The sequence below is a fragment of the Mirounga angustirostris genome, unplaced genomic scaffold (genome assembly GCF_029215605.1).
Source record: "Mirounga angustirostris isolate CCGP_5_RB_7025 unplaced genomic scaffold, mMirAng1.0.hap1 SCAF_9, whole genome shotgun sequence".
NCBI classification, from domain to species: Eukaryota; Metazoa; Chordata; class Mammalia; order Carnivora; family Phocidae; genus Mirounga; species Mirounga angustirostris.
Genome location: NW_026991717.1, coordinates 87,702,625 through 87,722,612, shown reverse-complemented (window position 1 = coordinate 87,722,612; position 19,988 = coordinate 87,702,625). Strand labels below are relative to the sequence as shown.

The window sequence follows — 19,988 nt, the reverse complement described above, 5'->3', positions numbered from 1 at the left end:
CTTGATTTTAAGTTGAAATTAAACAATCTTAACTATTAGACTATTAAATGAGTTTTACCATATTTTATGTTCATATATTAGACTTTTAAGATTTAGTGCTTTAGAGAGATTGTCAATCAGAAAATTGAAATATTTAAGAGAAATTCCATTTTTTCCATATTTACACATGATAAATCATTTGAAGTTCTAAAGAACTTAATATTAAGTTTTTGAATGGGACCAAATATTATTCAGCTACCTTTGGCAATGATTACTAGAATATGTTGCATTTTAGAAATAGAATAAACATTTTGTCCAAGCTTAAAGCTTAAGAATTGGTTTTGTTTAAACTTCAAAAATTTAAGATTTCTTAAACTGAAATTAATTTCTACTTAGTAATTTTTACTTGCAAAACCAATTTCAAAGACACACACGCAGCCTCAAATTAGTATTTCATTAATGATATGGAAACACAGGCCACTAAATATGAAAAGATTTACTTGAGGTAAAATGTGTCCGAGTCATAAGTAGAACTTAGACCTCAGGAAGTTGATGTCAGTATATAGTAAAGTGACTAATTTCCAAAAAGTCTAAGGAACATGCAGAGCAATTTTAATGAGCTACATCATTAATCAGAATAATGTGTCTAAGAGAGGTTATAGAATGAGGAATTGAAATTATATATGATTTTACAAACCTAACTTCCTAGACAAACACCTCCTAAGCTTCCATGTATTATATCTTTTCTCAGCTTGTTTCAAATAGAGTAACCTATTCTTGAGGAAAAGCAATTGTATAAAGAATTTTTTTTTCATTCAAATTGTTAGAAGACATCAAAGTTTCCTGAATCTGCAGCTTTTGTTTTGAAGATTCCTCAGTCTCTGTTTCTTGATAAAATTTAACAGGAAAGTCAAGGAGGTAGACAATAGGAATTGAAAAACTCATTGATATTAATAGAATGGAGAGCTAAAATCCTTTTCACCTCTATCAGTGCACGTTGGGCCAAAGTATTACCTCTGAATGAATAACAAAATGATGTTCTGGCTAGAGTACTAGATATATTTATGGGTTTTTGTCTTTGTATCAAGTATACAAACCTCAAGTCCTTTAGGAATGAGATAGTATAAATGAATAGATAAATGAATTTGACCAAGTATATATATAATGGGCCTGAGCACTATAAGCAGACTTAAAAAGCTCTTAAACATATGGCTCAAAATATATTTGTTTACATTTTTCTCTAACATGTCATGTGAGTCTCAACATCTAATTACAGAATGGTTGCAATTATTATTCCAGCCAGCACTGTCAAAACAGTTGTCATACTGTTTCATAGAACAGTTTATACCAGCGATATTGACTACTTTAATAAACCCTATTTTATGTGATTTTGATTGAACTGACTAAATACTAATGGAAATGGTTCTTGACATTTTTCTGTTGATGATTGTTAAAACAGAGCAGTCCCAGCCCTACCTAGAGGCAACTCTACATTGAAAAACTGAGGCACATGATTTACAAAAGCATCAGAGCATGCTATAATTCTAAGTAGAAATAGTAGGTTATTTCAAACCATCATATATATTATATTGCATGTATTAATAACCAGCTGTCTCTGTGATTCTGAGCAAGAATCACATTCTCTGTTTCTTTTTAAAAATTTATTTTGTTGGGCGCCTGGGTGGCTCAGTTGGTTAAGCGACTGCTTTCGGCTCAGGTCATGATCCTGGAGTCCCGGGATCGAGTCCCGCATCGGGCTCCCTGCTCGGCAGGGAGTCTGCTTCTCCCTCTGACCCTCCTCCCTCTCATGCTGTCTCTCATTCTCTCTGTCTCAAATAAATAAATAAAATCTTTAAAAAAAAAAATTTAAAAAAAAAATTTATTTTGTTGTCAGTATAGAAACCATCCAAGTCTGACAATTTATACATTAGGTAGTTGTGTTCTCTCAATTTTTATCCAGTTTATGTCTAGTAGCTTAGAAATTAAACAATTATAAGGTATGAAGTTATTTATTTGAAACTGTACTTCTAGAGTATCTGTATTTTAACAGATGCTCCTTTTTAAAATGTCTTTTTTACAAAGGATATACTATAATTTCTCTGTATTTTATTAATAGTGGATTTCTTTAAATTTGTTCTGTGTAATTATTCTTTACACTGACTTAATATTGCTCAGATATTGACAACAGGACCAGATATTGAGTGTAAGTGTATTTTTGGCTTATGCAAATATGAGAAACATGAATTAAATAAATTAAAACCTCACTCTGATCAATTCTCCTCAATGAAAGCACATGACGAGAACTAAAACACCAAATGTGTACAATATTAAGCCTCAAATAATTCTCCCCCAAATCTCTCTACCAACTTTTTAATTAGGTGGAAGGACATGGACATATTCATGTCTACACATTCTTCATGTCCTTAGATATCCCACATCATCATGTATAATAGATCCTCATATAGAGGTTTTAAATTTCAAACAAATCATCATTATTGCCCCACCATCCCACACCCCACCCATGATTTAAAAAACTGATATACTGACTTCTTTTCCTGAAAGCTCAAAAATACAATTTCAGAATGTTTATAATACATTCTATCTTCTGTTTTCTCAATTCTGAATATTATTGCTGAAATGTACCCCATTTTCTGTGTTTTGTTCAAGAGTAACTCAATACCACTGTAAATTAGAACTATTAAAAACATTACAATAGGGGCGCCTGGGTGGCTCAGTCGGTTAAGCGACTGCCTTCGGCTCAGGTCATGATCTTGGAGTCCCGGGATCCAGTCCCGCATTGGGCTCCCTGCTGGGCGGGGGGTCTGCCTCTCCCTCTGATCCTCCTCCTCCCTCTCACACTCTCTGTGTCTCATTCTCTCTCTCGCAAATAAATACATAAAATCTTAAAAAAAAAAAAACATTACAATAAAGATTTGGGTTTTAAAAGGGAAAAAAAAATTTTTTCAGAACCAGAGGCACCACTTGAATAAATTATTTAATATGTATTGAAAGAGCATAGAGTTTCTTCACAAAAAATGGTCGGCATGACAGAAGCATTTCACCTGAAGGGAAGCAAAACTGTCTGCAAGTACTTGAAGAGTAATTTCAAGGGGCCTCTGCTGCTATTTCCTAGACAGATAAAGCTCAGTTAAAGGAAAACGGTTTAACCTATAACATAGATTTTTTAAATGCCAGACGCAAAGATGAAAGATATATACCTGGTATAAAGGTGATGAAATTTATATTGAAAAAAATCATAACATTTCTATTCTAGAGGCTCTTAAAGGGAAAACAACCACCTGTTTTGGGAATTGAAGGTAAAACTCTCCTTACCTGCATAAAGATGAATTGGATGACACTTTATGTCAGAGTGGTTGGTCTTCTGCACCAAAGAAATGGGGTACAGAAAAAAATTAAAGGACTAAACAAAGCTTACAGAGAATGCTAATTAATGTATGGGGATTTATGGGAATGGTGTGAGACACAGAACATTTTCATTTCAATTTAAGTTGACACTGTCAAAGAGGAGAGACCTCAGATATTACACATGACCAAATACAATGAACACCGTTTTCACTTAAACACATTCTTTATTAAATGTGTGACAAATTTTCTTACTTTAATAATTTAGATGACCTCTAACTGGTTACTCCTTCATAATTGTTCACAGCAACGGCATAACCTCCTGAGAAAATGAATGAGAATCTAGATGGCTGCATGTGTTTAAAAATATCTTGCCAATAAAATGACAAGTCCATCGTGTATTTAGCTTTTAATTTCAGTTGAAATTGTTCCTTATATAATTCCACTGATCGTCATGATAATTTGAAAGGCAGACATTTCCTTGTGACAGTCCAACTCTAATATCTCATAGGACCTGCTCGGGGCTAACCTACTTACTGTACATGGGATGCTTATGCTCCGTGAACTCCTTCAAGTGCTGTTTGTTGTTCACTTTGGGTGACATCCATGAAGACTTTCTTCAACAAAATGAGAGATAAATTACTCCAGCATCTTTCAGGTGAGTGGACACCCTTCTATCTGTCTACCAGAATTCTGTTTGTTTGTCTATTTGGCAATTTAGATATGCATCTAAAATATATTTGGCAATGGCTAGGTGTCAAATCTAACCTGTGAGTGATTACATACTAAAAAAGACAGAAAATATCTAGTAAAATGATCAATTTATAACATTTGAAAAATTACACTATTTCCAATATATCTATCGGGCTTAAGCACTCTTGACAGTAATCACAATTCAAGCAACTTGGATCGAAAATCTTTTTAATTATCCAGAAAAAAGTTAAAACATTACAAATATCAATCTAAAGATGCCTTTTACACAGAGCTGCAAGAATTTTTAGGTCTCTCCTCTCCTCCTGCCATCATAAAGTTGCCAATTTAACAGTTGGTGGCTTTTGAATGTAATGTTGAATCTTAATTTGTGTCTGCCCACAATAAGAGTGTACCACAGGGTAGCCTGATAAAAAAATCCTTGGTGGCTCATATTCTTTCCTTTCTAACTCTTATTACATCGTTTGCTACTAATAGTCTTGGTTTCTTAGTCTATTTTTCTCTGAATTATGCTTGTATCTCATTAAGAAGCAGCTGGGAGCCTATGGTTAACAAAATGGACTATTATACCAGCAGAACAAAGTCTTGTCTCTCAAAAATGCTTGTTTTAGCTCTAGAATATGGCAAATAAATGCTACAGATATTCAGACCTTATATAAAGTTTAATATAGACTGAAGAGGCTATTTAAATCTGTTTTCTTTAATGAAGTATATCACTGATATCAAACTTAACACCAACTGTAAATTCTACTTACTGCTTTTTTAGCTTCTCAACAAATATTTCCTTTCCAAGAAGCACATAGACTTAACTCTAAGCCAAGAGAAACAACAAGCAAAAGCATACATGTAAAATGAAGAGGATTAGGAACAATATCAGAGGAAACAAAAATACATTCACTAGAGATGTTCAAGAGGAGAGACTGATGTTAAGTTGTTGATGGTAACAACACTCTAAGCTCTTCTCATTCTATGTGCAGTTAATTAGACCAAAGGAGTATGACAGGCCATAAATACCGAGAAAAGCTAAAGCCCTCTTTTCTTTTTTTAAGAAATATCAAAAAGCCAGTCAAAGGATGGTGAGAATAGAGAGAAAAGATCATCATTGTTTCAATCAAGAAGTTATTATGAGAAAAAAACTGTTCTGAAAAAAATATTAATTGCATATAAAATAACTATATTTCTCATGTATGTGGATTACATAGCCTGCTACTCTGGTTTCTTTTCTTCTTTTTAGTTGCTCTGTTTTATTCATGAGACCAGGCCTTGTCTTCCCAATTAGACTGTAAGTTTGTTGAGGGATGGCAGAACCAATTATAGATTTGAGCTTACTTTCATTTGTCCCAAGGTGTAGTAAAGGAGATGCTTAAGTAATATTTTTGAATGAAAAAATATTCTGCATATTATGTAGTAAATCTTTTTAAAATTGGCTGTTCTGTGTACAGGCCAAGTAACAACTACCAGGTAAGCCAGCTTCTACAAATCCCTGAACAAGAGGGATTAGATTAGATTAATTTATACTAGCATGTCCTGGTCTATATTTTTCTTTTTTTTTAGTTTCTATTAAAGTTCCAGTTAGTTAACATACAGAGTAATATTCATTTCAGGTGTAGAATTTAGTGATTCAACACTTTAATAGAACACCCAGTGCTCATCACAAGTGCCCTCCTTAATCCCCATCATCCATTTAACCCCCGCACCCACCTCCCCTCTGGTAACCATCAGTTTGTTCTCTATAGTTAAGAGTCTGTTTCTTGGTTTCTGTTCTATACTTCCATAACTAGTTTTTTCAAAACATACCATTGTCAAAAATCATATTTAAAAATTATTTCCAATTATTTGCTGCAAAAGCAAAGAGCTCTGAACAAACCCAGTATTTATAACTGCTATAAATTTGCTCAGGAAAGAATGGCATGTCTTTTCCCATCACTGCCAAGACAACCCTTGTATACCCTTATAACCTCATGTCCTAAACAAAGCACAGAGATGCTCCAACAAGTGGCTGGGTTGTAAGAGCACCAGCATTTTTCATAAGAGGTGCTATTTCTAGATCGCCAACCAATTACCACAAATAGTAACTTACATGGCATAAGTGAGGTTTCTAAATAATAAATTATTTTATATATTGCTTGCTTCATGGAAATTCATTCTGCTGAATATTTATAATCTTCCTGACCTAAAAATATCATAATTTATACGTCAGATGATAGCATTCACAAAGTTAGCCTCCTTCCTCTCACTCTCTTCCATTAGATTATAAATAAAAATATAAGGGAAAAGAAACCAAAAATCAGGAATCTCAACACTAATCCTTAGCAAGATTATTTCAAACAGATGTTTTTTTTCTAATTTTTCTCTTTCTCTTGAAATGCAGTATCAGATCTGAAAGGCCTTGCTTTTCTGCCCTTTCCTGCCTAAATTCCTCTAAAATATCTCATATTTTTCTATTTTCCCATCATCAACACATATATGTTCTATCAGAACTCATTTCTATAGTTTTGTGCTTAAGGCAGTAGGCAGTACCATATCCCCAGTGATACATACAATAATGTAAAGTGTTAATCATGGGGGCAGAACCCAGGGCATTGCAAATTTGGCATTTCCAAAAAGGTCCAGATGCAGTGTGTAGACATTCTCTCTTCACTCATTAGCATTCCATCATCATAGCTCGTGAATGAACAGCTAGTTTTCCAAAACTCACTTCATAAAAAAGGCAAATTTTCTCAGACACAGCAATTAAGTGAGACTACATTTGCACATAAACCTAATGTACTAATTGGCATGTTCATTTGGATCTCCAAATAGCATCTACACCTGTTTCTCAGTGTGTGAAACAAATAATTACCTCTGCCTCTAACTCATTTTAATGAATTTGATGAGAAGACAACTCAAAGTAATTCATTTTCTTTGGCAAGTTCTAGATTATCAAAGCACTGACTTTCATTAAACACATCAGGTGTTTGATTTTTAAAAAGGTCTTCAATGTAACTAAAATTTCACTGCCTTCTAAATGAGGGAGGAGGAAATGGATAGAGGAGCAACAGAAAGAAGGAGATAGTATTTCACATAAAGAGAGGACTTCCAAAACCATGTCAAAAAGCTTTCTGAGAAAATGGATGTGAATTTACTGCCTGAATGAGTCTGACCCCATCCATCACCTTCCAATGAATGATAGATCGTTCAATACAATATGTTTGTTCTTTCTATGTCCCTATATTTGACACTTTAAGGAGACAGAAAAACAATGAAACCCTTCAAAGACTAACCTTTTACTACAGCAATTGCTTCTGAAATATATGTGAGTGACAGAAAAAAAGCTTAGAAGACTATTTCTGAAAAATATGTGGCATTTTAGAAGGAAACAAGATCACGAGGTATTTCACTTCAGATAAATTCTAAATCATTGCTACATCTATACAACACACTGAATTAAATAACACAAATTACATCATAAAATTTGTTTACAGCATAATACCCTCCAGAGAAAGACATGTATCATATGATCTCATTGATATGAGGAATTCTTAATCTCAGGAAACAAACTGAGGGTTGCTGGAGTGGTGGGGAGTAGGAGGGATGGGGTGGCTGGGTGATAGACATTGCGGAGGATATGTGCTATGGTGAGCGCTGTGAATTGTGTCAGACTGTTGAATCATAGATCTGTACCTCTGAAACAAATAATACATTATATGTTAAAAAAAAAAAAGAAGAAGAAGAAGATAGCAGGAAGGGAAAAATGAAGGGGGGGAAATTGGAGGGGGAGACAAACCATGAGAGACTATGGACTCTGAGAAACAAACTGAGGGTTCTAGAGGGGAGGGGGGAGGGGGGATTGGTTAGCCCGGTGATGGGTATTAAAGAGGGCACGTACTGAATGGAGCACTGGGTGTTATATGGAAAACAATGAATCAATGGAACACTACATCAAAAACTAATGATGTAATATATGGTGATTAACATAACATAATAAAATACAATAAAATAAATTTAAAAAAATAAAAATAAATAAAATTTGTTTACAGGAGGCATCCATTAAAAATGGCCTATGGGAAATTACTCTTTATTTTATGGTATCAGTGAGATGGCCAAATAAATATCAATGAAATTATATAAAATCACTGGGGTTGGCATAAAAATTTTTTTGATACAATGGTGGCTTTATAAATATACTTAGTACTATTAGAATTTGGCCTTTAATACTTTTAACTCTGCAGTTGAGCTTCTATAATAACAGATGCTTCCAATGGTACTTTTCTTAGTATTTGAATTTCCTTCATATTTTATGCTGTGCTTTATGCATGTCTTGCTCATTTTTTTCTTTTTTTTTTTTTAAATGAAGTACCTGAGGACTCCCATATGGTAGTAAAATACAAGTAGAATGTCATATCGTATTACTCTTTGCTGAAGATTGAACAGATTCCAACAGAAATGCAGTGTAAAATTGTATTTAAAAATCCAATGCTTAAAATCACCGTCTTAGTTTGAATTCCCCTGTTAGGAAAACCTGACACAAGGACTGAGATGGAGATGATTTATTTGGGAAATAATCTCAGGAAGTTAGATTGAAAGAGTGGAGAAAGTGAGACAGAAAAGCAAGAAAACTGAAGTGTATTTCATTAAGCTGGTTACCTCTGTGGACAGCTGGGTCTTAATCCCCCACAGGCCCTCTGAGGAATCATGTAGAAGTTGTCTCAGAAACATCCCTCTGGGGCGCCTGGGTGGCTCAGTTGGTTAAGCGACTGCCATCGGCTCAGGTCATGATCCTGGAGTCCCTGGATCGAGTCCCACATCGGGCTCCCTGCTCGGCAGGGAGTCTGCTTCTCCCTCTGACCCTCCCCCCTCTCATGTGCTCTCTCTCATTCTCTCTCTCTCAAATAAATAAATAAAATCTTTAAAAAAAAAAAAAAAGAAACATCCCTCTGAATGAGAGCGGACTGGGGCCTTTATGTACTAGACTACTCTCATCCATTAGGTGAGGGCTATTCCAGGGGGTGTTATAACCCCCACAAACTCACCCAAGCTGAGAAAATCCCCGTGGTTTCAGGGACAACTCTGAGACAGTAAAGCATGAGTGTTTGAAGTGCACTATTGGACGACTGCACCCAGCTACATACAGGCTGAAATCAGAGGTGGCCAAGGGATGCGATGCAGAGCTCAAAGGGCATCTGCTACAACCATTAAACCCCTTGTGCCTCCTTTTATGTGTATTTAAGAGGCACTAGCAAAGAGATATGGGATAAAGATGTAATGAGCTTTGAAATCAGACCTGTATTTGAAAGCAGTGCCTACCTGATTAGATGATCAGCACTGGGAAATTTCATGACTCTGCCTACAGGATGATAGTAGCTATCTTCTCAGGCTATGGTCGGGATTAAATGAATTAAGGTATAAGAAACATCTGACATATTGCAAGTGTCTGTGAGTGTCAGTTACTATTAGCTTGTGCCACCTATAGTGATAACATCACCCTCATCTCATATGATTTTTATTCCCTGAAGCTATTATGGACATTTTCTGATGTCAGGATGTTTTCTTTGCTCAGCTCCGTCATTTTGTGTGTGTAGATGCACACACTATGCTAGAAAAGGTACATTGCATCACAGCTTGCTTGTTACCACTATGCTAGAAAAAGTACATTCCATCACAGCTTGCTTGTTACCAAACTATAAGGCTTGTTAAGTTTCAGTATAACTATTAAATACTCAGAAAAGATTTCCTTAACTCACTAGACTAGGTTAGCCTTCCTTTGTAACTCTTCAGGTATTTGTTACTAATTATATGTAGTTATGCTAAACTGTAAGCTCTATGATGAAGAGAAATGTCCATCTTGTTTTCCAGGGCTATCAATTAATATATTTTGAATTGCACTAATATATCTTAATCACATACTAGGGGAAGTCAATAAAGTTTTTACCCCTCACTTTTATCTGAATGCAGAGATCATGTTAAATCTTGACTGCTAAGAACACATAATATTATACACACTGGCAATACAAACTTTGTATTTTGGCAACGATCTTTGTTGCCAAAAATAGATTTAAGTGCGATTTTTACTTTGACTCTAGAGCACACAGTTGAAAGTAAGCCTGGGGGGATCCTTATTATTCTTCTACAAGCATGTCTACCTTATCACAGAGCCACCACCCTCCTCTAGTGAGTGAGAAAAAGCAGTCACATGCCCAAATATAGGTGAGGAAGGGATACTGAGTGTAAATTTCTGACCTCAGTTCTCTGGAATGATCTGTTGCCAACACCCCCAGATGAACCAGAACATATGGGACACACCCCCCTGGACCCTGTTCTTTTCTGCTTAGATGATGGAATGGGTACAACTACAGATTGCTTTACTCAGGGGCTCATTTTCAGAAAAGAAAAAAAATCATATGTCTTAATCTTTCATCTAAACTTCCTGAGGAGTCCCTAAAGCCAGACTTTTTTTGCATTAATTTCTACATGGAAACAAAAGAGCAAACTCTAATGTTGTCCTCCCCCTAGGTCCCTCTTCTCCTATCATTCAAATCACATTAGGGGTGCCTGGGTGCTTCAGTCAGTTAAGCATCTGCCTTCGGCTCAGGTCATTATCCCAGGATCCTGGGAATGAGTCCATGTCAGGCTCGCTGCTCAGTGGGGAGTCTGCTTCTCCCTCTCCCCACCCCCTGCTCATGTTCTCTCTCTCATATAAATAAATAAAATCTTTTTTAAAAAAATCACATTAACTTTTGCTCATGTTGTTCTCTTTAGTATTTTTTCTAGATTTTCTGACTTGGTTTCCAGTCCTAACTTGGGTTCATCTCTTCATTCAATTGCTGGTATTTATCAAATATTAAGTATGGTTTGATTCCATTTTCAGTCCTGAACCCTTTCCTGAATTGCATCACAGCATCTGACAGTTCTAGCTTTCTTTACACCTGGACTCATTTGAGCACTCACCTTGCTGACGTTGGATTTTTCTTTTATGTTCCCTACCAGCTCTTAAAAATGATAACCTCAGCTTAAACCTTTCACTCTCTATTGATCTATAACTGGTAAAATTCCTGGCATATTCCTGTCAGGATCCACCCCTGTCAAAACCATGTCTGACTTCTCTTATGTAGATTTATCAAAAGGGCACTTGACGTGAAATTCCAGTGACTGGGCTGTCAGCATTACTAATCCTCTCCCAATTACATCCATGCAATTATCTTTATTTGCTGCTCATATGGGTTGGATAAGTGTTCACTACATAGAATTATAGTGGCATTGAAGGGAAGCATCCTGGTGGGTGTCCAATAAATGCTTTGCTGATTAAACTTTGAGACTGCCATTTTGCTCCAGGGATTAGCATGAAACAAACTATTTTGTATATAATGGGTACTCAATAAATATTTGTTGAATTAAACCAAGTGTTTTCTACATGTTCAGCTTTAGACAAGTCTAAAGTACAATACATGGTGGCATCATTTGGCATTTGACTTGGAGCCAGCCCTTCTGTAGCCTGTAACTTTTATGTAGGCTATAATCACACTCACTCTATTTTGGAATTTGGACAATCACAAGGTTGGAGATGACTCTGAAATCAACCAGCTTCTCACACAGCTGCTGTACCGTCTTGTGCAGTATTCAGACACAAAGAATATTCCAGATACAGAGAATATTTCATAGGGAGAAAAAACAGCCTCTGCCAAACAATGTAATGAGAATGCGGATAGTCCCAAACAGGATTAACAGAAAAATGTTTCATATTTGCCAAATATTTTTATCACAGTGGCTGAAAATACCTACAATCATTGGCAAAGTGATTGCAGTAGTTTCAAACCACTGGAATCCATAGCGGAACTACTCTGGTATAAAGTAGCTTCTCAGAATAACTCACCTTGGGCGCCTGGGTGGCTCAGCTGGTTAAGCGACTGCCTTCGGCTCAGGTCATGATCCTGGAGTCCCGGGATCAAGTCCCGCATCGGGCTCCCTGCACGGCAGGGAGCCTGCTTCTCCCTCTGACCCTCCCCCCTCTCATGTGCTCTCTCTCTCTCATTCTCTCTGTCTCAAATAAATAAATAAAATCTTAAAAAAAAAAAAAAGAATAACTCACCTTAAGGTAGCACTTGACAATCCTGTGAACAAGCAGCTGATATGTCTTCCTAAAGGGAAATAAATGTTGAATGTACCAATGAAATTCATGACTCAGGAATAGGTATGAATGTTAAGGCTTTGTGCCATAAAATGATGGTTCTTGCTGGTTTATTGTCACAACATGTGGTGTCAACCCATGAAGAACATTATCTAAAGCCAGGGTCTTTGTCATTGACACCGTTTCCCCAGAACCATATGTCCCATCAAGATTTGCTCTTTGTGGAGCCACCCCTAAAAAATATTTAGACGTAAAGGTGCCAAAGAAAAAATAAGCAAAAATAAGAAAATTCTGTAAACAAAACCTTTTAGAGAATGTGGGCTTCTGTATCTACTCCTTGGTGAATCACAACACATATTAAAGGCTGGGGGAAGTCCTGTAATAAGGAAATAATTTTAGCTTTATTTCACCTAATAGGTCCTTCGTTTCTTTTTACATAACCTTATCAATACCCTATGAACAAAATTTTCTTTATACACTTGGAGAGATGCTTCTCTGGAATGCAATCCACAAATGAAGAGGATCTCTAGAACGTTTCGTTATTCTCCCCTTTTGACATGAAAAATACTAAAAGGCCTTTTATGCCCAAGACTGCCTTTATTACATACTTCAGGATTTGTAAACATCTGGTTTAATTGAGTAATCCATTATGGACTCCTCTCTGATTGTAACTTTTGTAGCAACTAAAGTGCTACTTTCTTGCTGAGCATAAACTCCCAAGGATTCTCTGACTTGGATTTTCCAATTAAAGATTCTGTCCTGTCAAGTCTTTTTTATCTGGAGTTCTCCCTCAAGGAAAGAACAACCTTTACTTCTATGCCTCAGAATAAAATTTATTACTGGCATTTAGCCAATATATTCACTTAGTTTCACAGTTATCTTAATGAATATTATTCAAATTCTTACCAGTTATAGTCAATAGACTATACACTCAGAATATGAAAATGATCATAACACAGACCCTGACCTAAGAGAATTCATATTGTAAAGAGTAAAGAAGAATGCTAAACAACTAAGTACAATTCCATCAGGATTATGATATTTTATAGGTCATTGCAAAATACTATGGTAACACATTAATATTATTAATTCCAGTTTAAAGGACTTGGGCACAGTCCAAGAGGTTGATAAACAAAAAATGACTATGTATTCCCCAGGTCAAAAATTCATTCCTTTTTGATGAATATTCATTTATAAATATTTATTGAACACCTACCTTATGCCAGGCATCCTTCTAGGCATTGGGGGGAGGGGCACAATAAACAAGAGACATATCTGCCTCATGGAGCTTATTTTCTAGTAGTAAATATAGATTATACATGAAAAAATAAAAATAAAGCACATACTCATTTAGAAAATGATAATTACTAAAAATTAAGGCAAGAAAAGTAATCTGAAGAATCTGTGGCGGAATACAAGGGGGAAATTATAGTAGAAAAGGCAAGAGAAATCCTCACTAAGGTAACTTTTGCATAAAGTCCTGAAGGAAGTGAGGAAACAGCCCTGGGAATATCTGAACATGGTCACTCCAGGCAGTAGGAACTGTGAGGGCTGAGACTACAAGCTGTATGACTTCCTAGCATGTCTGAGGAAGTGAAGAGACCAGCATAGCTGCAGCAGCAAAGAAGAGGAAGAGAGTAAAGGGAAATGAGGTCAAGAACTAAGAAGGCCTTTTGGTGACAATAATGACTTTTTTACTCTTACTTAAGAAGACGTTCCACGCAGGGGTGCTAAGCAGAGAAGTGCCATGATCTGACTTACACATAACCAAATGTTAAATATAGCACTTGAATCACCATATTGGGAGTAGACTGAAAGACAGTAAGAGTAAAATAAGAGAGATGAATTAGGGGGTTATTAAAATAATATAAATGAAAGTTGATGGCAGCTCGGTTCACAATGATACAGTGGAATGGGAAGAAACATTTGGAGTCTTGAGTATATTTTGAAGGATTTACTTATAAATATAGAAACTGAATGAAAGAGATAAGTCAAAATTACTTCAAGTTCTTTGAACTGAGTTACTTGAAAAATGGAGCTGCCATCAACTGAGTTACAGAAGGCCTAGGATGGACGAGTTTTCTTAGAAGAGGGAATTTTTCTTGAAGTGTTATGGTCCCTTATTTGCCTGCACCCCTTCCAAGACCTGGGGGAGGTCCTAAAAATATGTTCACATGTTCAAATGTTTCTGTGAAATTTGCTGATTTAAAATATTTTAACTAAGATCAGCTGACTACTATTTCTCTTTACCTTGTCTTCCCCTCCATCATAATTCTCCTCCTACTTGATGGCACTGGAACGCCTGTGGGTACTTTTGGGATCCAACTTAAGATCATTTAAATTGATAATATGATTAGGTTGAGTCTAATGGCATATATATGTATATATATATTTATATATATGTATAGTTATTGCTAGCCACTCTACTATATGCCAACTACTGATGTGATGATTCACCTGGCATCGTGACATAAAGGTGAGAACTGGGGAGTGCAAATGAATATACTCTATAGCATCTAGGAATAAATCTATGGATAAGAGAGGATAAAAAGGATTGAAATGTACTGAACCAGAATTTAGTCGTGGAAAATTCTTCTACTAATCATACATATAAGACTGTTGGTGCAAGATTCTACATTTATTGTCAGCTAGTCAAAACAGAAGTTTTCTTCTACCTACACTCAATAATGCAGTTTATACAATTATGATCACAATAAATATTTTGTGAGAATCATACAAAATAAAATTTATCAGAATTTCTGTATCTGTAGAAGTACTACAAAGAGGGAGTATTCTATGTGTGAGGTCACATATTTGATGCATTACAGTATATGAGGTCATATCTTAGTATATCTGTTGCATCTTATTCTTATGAAAACTGCATTTCCTTGAAATTATTTACAAAAATGCCACCTCGAAACTGAAATGGCCTAAAAAATATATACTCCAATGATAAACCTCCTGTATAAATATATTCATCACTAAGTCAATGGATGTTATATTGAATAGACTCTGGTATATTTTTTATAATCAAATTCATGAAGAGACGTGAAGTCATATTAACATATGGGAAATATATTTATTTCTCAGTTGACACAAAATAGTGACACTAACCCAAAAAAATCCCCATAATCTATAGCTATAGTGAATCAATGACAAGCTGATTAATGACCATGAACAATTCAAATAGTACTTGAGACTGGAAAATACAAGGGAAAACTCTATGTGCCCTGAAATCTTACAATAAGAAAACACTCAAAAAAGCTTTTGCCAACTTATAATAATTCTAAAACTCTACATGACATTTCCAATTACAAGTTGTGAGACATAAACATTTCTAACATATAAAAATAAGAACAAAAAACAATCATTGAGGACGCCTGGGTGGCTCAGTTGGTTAAGCGACCGCCTTCGGCTGGGGTCATGATCCTGGAGTCCCGGGATCGAGTCCCGCATCGGGCTCCCTGCTCAGTGGGGAGTCTGCTTCTCCCTCTCCCGCTGTCCCCTCTTGTGCTCTCTCACTCTCTCTCTCAAATAAATAAATAAAATCTTTAAAAAAAAATCATTGATGTTAGAGGAATAACCAAATTATCTTTTTCTTCTCTCCAATATAATTGATATCATAAAATTATTGGAATATGATGGGATAATTGCAGGGTAGGTTACCAAGTTGTGGGGGAGAAAAGTATTACAGGGGTTTTTTAGGCAGTTTATTAACAAAAATAGCATGTTAATTTTCTGGATTTTTAGAAGTTTAAGGTATTTGTCAGTTTTTAAAATTTGTAATCTATTAATATTTCTTTTCTCGTTCATCTATCATGAGGATTATGACAGAAAACGTCTAGAGTGATTTGAACAGACTATTGTAAGAAATATGGATACTGATGACTCTGTTGTTGAAAACTCAGAATGAAGTAAGGAGCATGGTAGATGAAAACTAAATTGCTCAGCGGATATATGAACCATCATGAATAAACTGTTAGAAATATGGACAGAGAAGGTACTTCCAGTGAGGGCCCAGGAGGAAATGAGAAACATGTTTCTAGAAACTAGAGAAAGGTGATCCTTTGTTAAATAGTGGCAGAAAGCTTAGTGGAACTCTGCCCTGCAGTTATGTGGAAAAGAAAATTTGTGAGTTTTGAACCTGGATATTGAGCTGAGGAGATTTCTAAACAAGTGTTAGATGATCTTCTTGAGGCTTAGAGTAAAAATATGAGAATTTAAGAGGAAAAAAAATGTTAAATGAATAGGAACCAGAACTTCAGGATTTGAGAAATTTTCAGACTATCCAGATCCAAAAAAATGCTAAAATTAAGAGATTCACAGTTAGGAAGCATGCTCTAGACAAACAAAACACACCCAGGAATGTAGCTCTACAAACTTTTGCCTCAGAAAGATCAAGGGGTCAAAGTATTCAGTTACATGAAAAGCTCTTTGAACAGACTAAAAGTGTGGATCACAGATCTCATTTAAACCAGGAAAGGATCTAGGAAGTTTAAGGGCATTTTCCCTCAGCTATCTCAGCAAAAGTCAAAAATAAGAATGGGATTATCTAGGAAAGAGCTATGGACAATCCTCCCGCTAATGACATAAATCACAGTGACATATACAGGAGACTCTCAAGGTTCTTAAGTACTTTATACAAGCAGAGACACCACCACCTTGGACCAAAAGGAACAAGGAGTCCCAAATAAAAGGAGGCCATAGCTGTGCACCACTACACCCTCCCTTCCAAATACTACTGGCAGGAAACAAGCTGATAAAACCATCAGCTGTAAACACTTGCTGCCTTTTATGAGAAAAAGAAGAATGACTCAGAGCAGAGAGCCTAGAGGCTAGAGGGTAGAGCCACAAGCTATAAAGGATTATCCCCAGGTCTTGAAATCTAATACAGTTTTCCAGGTTGAGTTTCAAAATTTCTTGGGAGTGGTGACTCCTTTCTCCTTCCATTTTATCCATTTTTCAACCAGGATGTCTATAAGTATTATCTTACATCTGGTCCCATCACATATTATGGAAGCAGATCATTTGCTCTTTAGTTTCACATGCCCATAGATGGGGAGAAAATATGCCAAAGACAGATTATCAAAGCCTCAAGTATACCTAATCTGGATGATATAGATAATGATATTTGAGATTTTTCAGCTGATAAGATTTAGGTAAGACTTTGGACTTAGAGTTGATGTTGTAATGCATCAAGACTTTTGGAGGATTTGGGATGTGGGATGAATTGTATGTATTTTTTATGTGGGAAGAATGTGAATCATTTGAAGCCAAAGAGTGGACTGTAGTAGGTAGAATAATGGTCCCTCAAGATGTCCATTGCCTAATGTCTGGAGCTTGTGAATATGTTAACTTATATGGCAAAAGGGACTTTACAGATGTGATTAAGAATATAGACTTTGATGTGGGGAGATTATCCTGTATTATATGTATATATAATTGCATAGTCCTAATAGTGAAGAACCTTTCCTGGCTGTGGTCAAAGAGAAACACAATGATGGAAGATGGCTCAGAATGGGGACACATGACAAGAACTTGACCTGCCATTACTGGCTTTGAAAATGGGTAAAGGGAACCATTAGCCAAAGAATTCTGTGGCCTTGTAGAAGTTGAGAATGACCTTTAGTTTATAGCCAGCCCAACAACAGGGACCTCAGTCCTACAACCACAAGGGATTGAATCCTCAGCAATTCAAATGAGCAAGGAAATGGTTCATTCCTCAGAGCCTCAAGAAAGGAGGAGAATGCTGTTAACATCTTTATTTTAGTGCAGTGATAGCTGGATCAGACCTCTGACCAACAGAACTGTAATTAAAAAAAAAATGTTGGTTAAACCATTAAGTTTGTGGTAATTTGTTATGTCAATAACATAAAACTAATACAGGTGTTATTGAAAACTGAACTTGCTACTTATAAAAATAACATGAAATTCAGTGTGGTTGAGGCACAGAGTATTTAAGCTAGAGTAGCAGGCAAAATAATGAAGCTACCAAGAAGGGTGGGCCAGATTATGCATACCTTTTCATCTAATGGGATTCTTAGTTCTATGAAATGGGGACCAATGATAGACCAACTATAAAAGGAAACGTTTTGGAAAATGAGCAGAAACTGAAGCAGTTCTAGAAGGCCAAAAGCAATAATTATCCAGAACAATGCTTCCACCATCATTTGGCAAACTGCTGCTGAGTCCACAAATGCACAGATTTTAACCAGCACTTTGATTTTGCCTCAGCTGCTACAAATTCAGTTCCAGACATAAATGTTCTGAAAAGCAAGTCCATATCAAGTGCATATATTCTTTCTACAAGGATGTTGATGGAGTTCCTCTGACTTCTGCAATGAAAGACAGGGATTTCCCTATTGTAAACATTATACTTAAGAGAGGAGGAAAATAGGAAGGAGGAATTCTCACTGAAAATGACAAATGGTCAAGTTTTGTATGTGTCACAAGACTCTTAGTAGACTTTAAGTATAAAAGACCAAGGCTAATTTACCAGACATATAAGGTAACTTAGGAATGCACAATAGCAGATCATATCCAATTGCCAGTATGTTCTGATGAATAAAAGAAACCATAGAAAGAGAAATGCACTTTTTTTTTAAGATTTTATTTATTTATTTGACAGAGAGAGACACAGCCAGAGAGGAACACAAGCAGGGGGAGTGGGAGAGGGAGAAGCAGGCTTCCCACAGAGCAGGGAGCCCGATGTGGGGCTCCATCCCAGGACCCTGGGATCATGACCGGAGCCGAAGGCAGACACTTAATGACTGAGCCACCCAGGTGCCCTGAGAAATGCACTTTTTAAAAAAAACTCAATCCCAAACAAAAATCAATGTTATTTTCTATTTGGTAAAACCTGTAAGTTCTCAGAACCATGTGATCTGCAGCTTTCAAAGTGAGTAGGGCAGGTAAATATCCAATTGAACATGACCAGTGACTCAGCAAAAGAATTCACAAGTGTGAGAAAGACCACCACATGTACCCTCATTGTTGTATACTAAAATCAACATCACTAAACAGTCTGAGTAGTCTGGAAATCTGGACACAAAGAAACTTCTGTACCATCCTCTGCTGGGAAAGGGAAAGAAAGGGTTTCCTTTAAGTAGTGACATCTAAAAGCTATAATTTCCTTGGCATGTACTGCATTCAGGTACATTCTACTAATTGTTTGACATGTTGCCCTCATAAGAGCTCTATGAAGTGGGCATTATAGTACCCCTTTTACAAATAGAGATTCTGAAATACAAAACTTGAGAATTTGCTGAAGTTATGAAGATAGTAAGGGACAAGGGACAGGTCAAGACTGAATATTGGTTATGGTAGGAAAGAAACATACAATGTCCCAAAGAAGAACTTATATATTATCTCTCTCTCTTCTCCATTAAGTAGGAAGAACACTGGAAAAATCATGAAAAGCAACACTTTCACAACTCTAGAAATTAAACAAAAGATTGCAATAATTCCAGGGCCACTGATTCAAGAAAAATGGCTGAATCTCAGCAAAAACAGTGTTCTTTGTGGCATGTGACTTGTCACAACAAAGGGATCCTCCATAAGATTAACATTTGACAATAAGAAAATAGAAAACTTGAACAACATCAGAAACCAACTAGAATTAAAGCACATCTACTCAAGAGCAGCAGACTACACATTCTTTTCAAGTGTACATGGAATATTCTCTAGGATAGACCATATGTTAGTTCATAAAATAAGACCCAAGAAATTTCAAAGGACTGAAATCATATAAAGTATCTTTTTTTTCCTTAAGATTTTATTTATTTATTTGAGAGAATGAGATAGAGAGAACATGAGTGGAGGGAGGGGCAGA

At 36.1% G+C, this 19,988-nt stretch overlaps 1 protein-coding gene and 1 long non-coding RNA gene across 2 annotated transcripts in view; both read right to left on the bottom strand.

Moving 5' to 3' along the window:
- LOC135361607 (uncharacterized) overlaps positions 1-7,854 on the bottom strand; it is a 35,107-nt gene extending 27,253 nt beyond the window's left edge. The window contains exons 1-2 of the long non-coding RNA XR_010405162.1: positions 3,880-7,854; positions 3,313-3,361 (exon numbers count right to left, since the gene is read on the bottom strand). This is a non-coding gene — a long non-coding RNA (uncharacterized LOC135361607). The remainder of the gene's footprint in view (positions 1-3,312; positions 3,362-3,879) is intronic.
- The window catches only part of LOC123861542 (uncharacterized), a 1,204,655-nt gene that overhangs the window by 631,591 nt on the left and 553,076 nt on the right, over positions 1-19,988 (bottom strand). Inside the window, exon 10 of the mRNA XM_064570981.1 lies at positions 12,119-12,167. Coding sequence (XP_064427051.1) covers positions 12,119-12,167 — 49 coding nt within the window. The remainder of the gene's footprint in view (positions 1-12,118; positions 12,168-19,988) is intronic.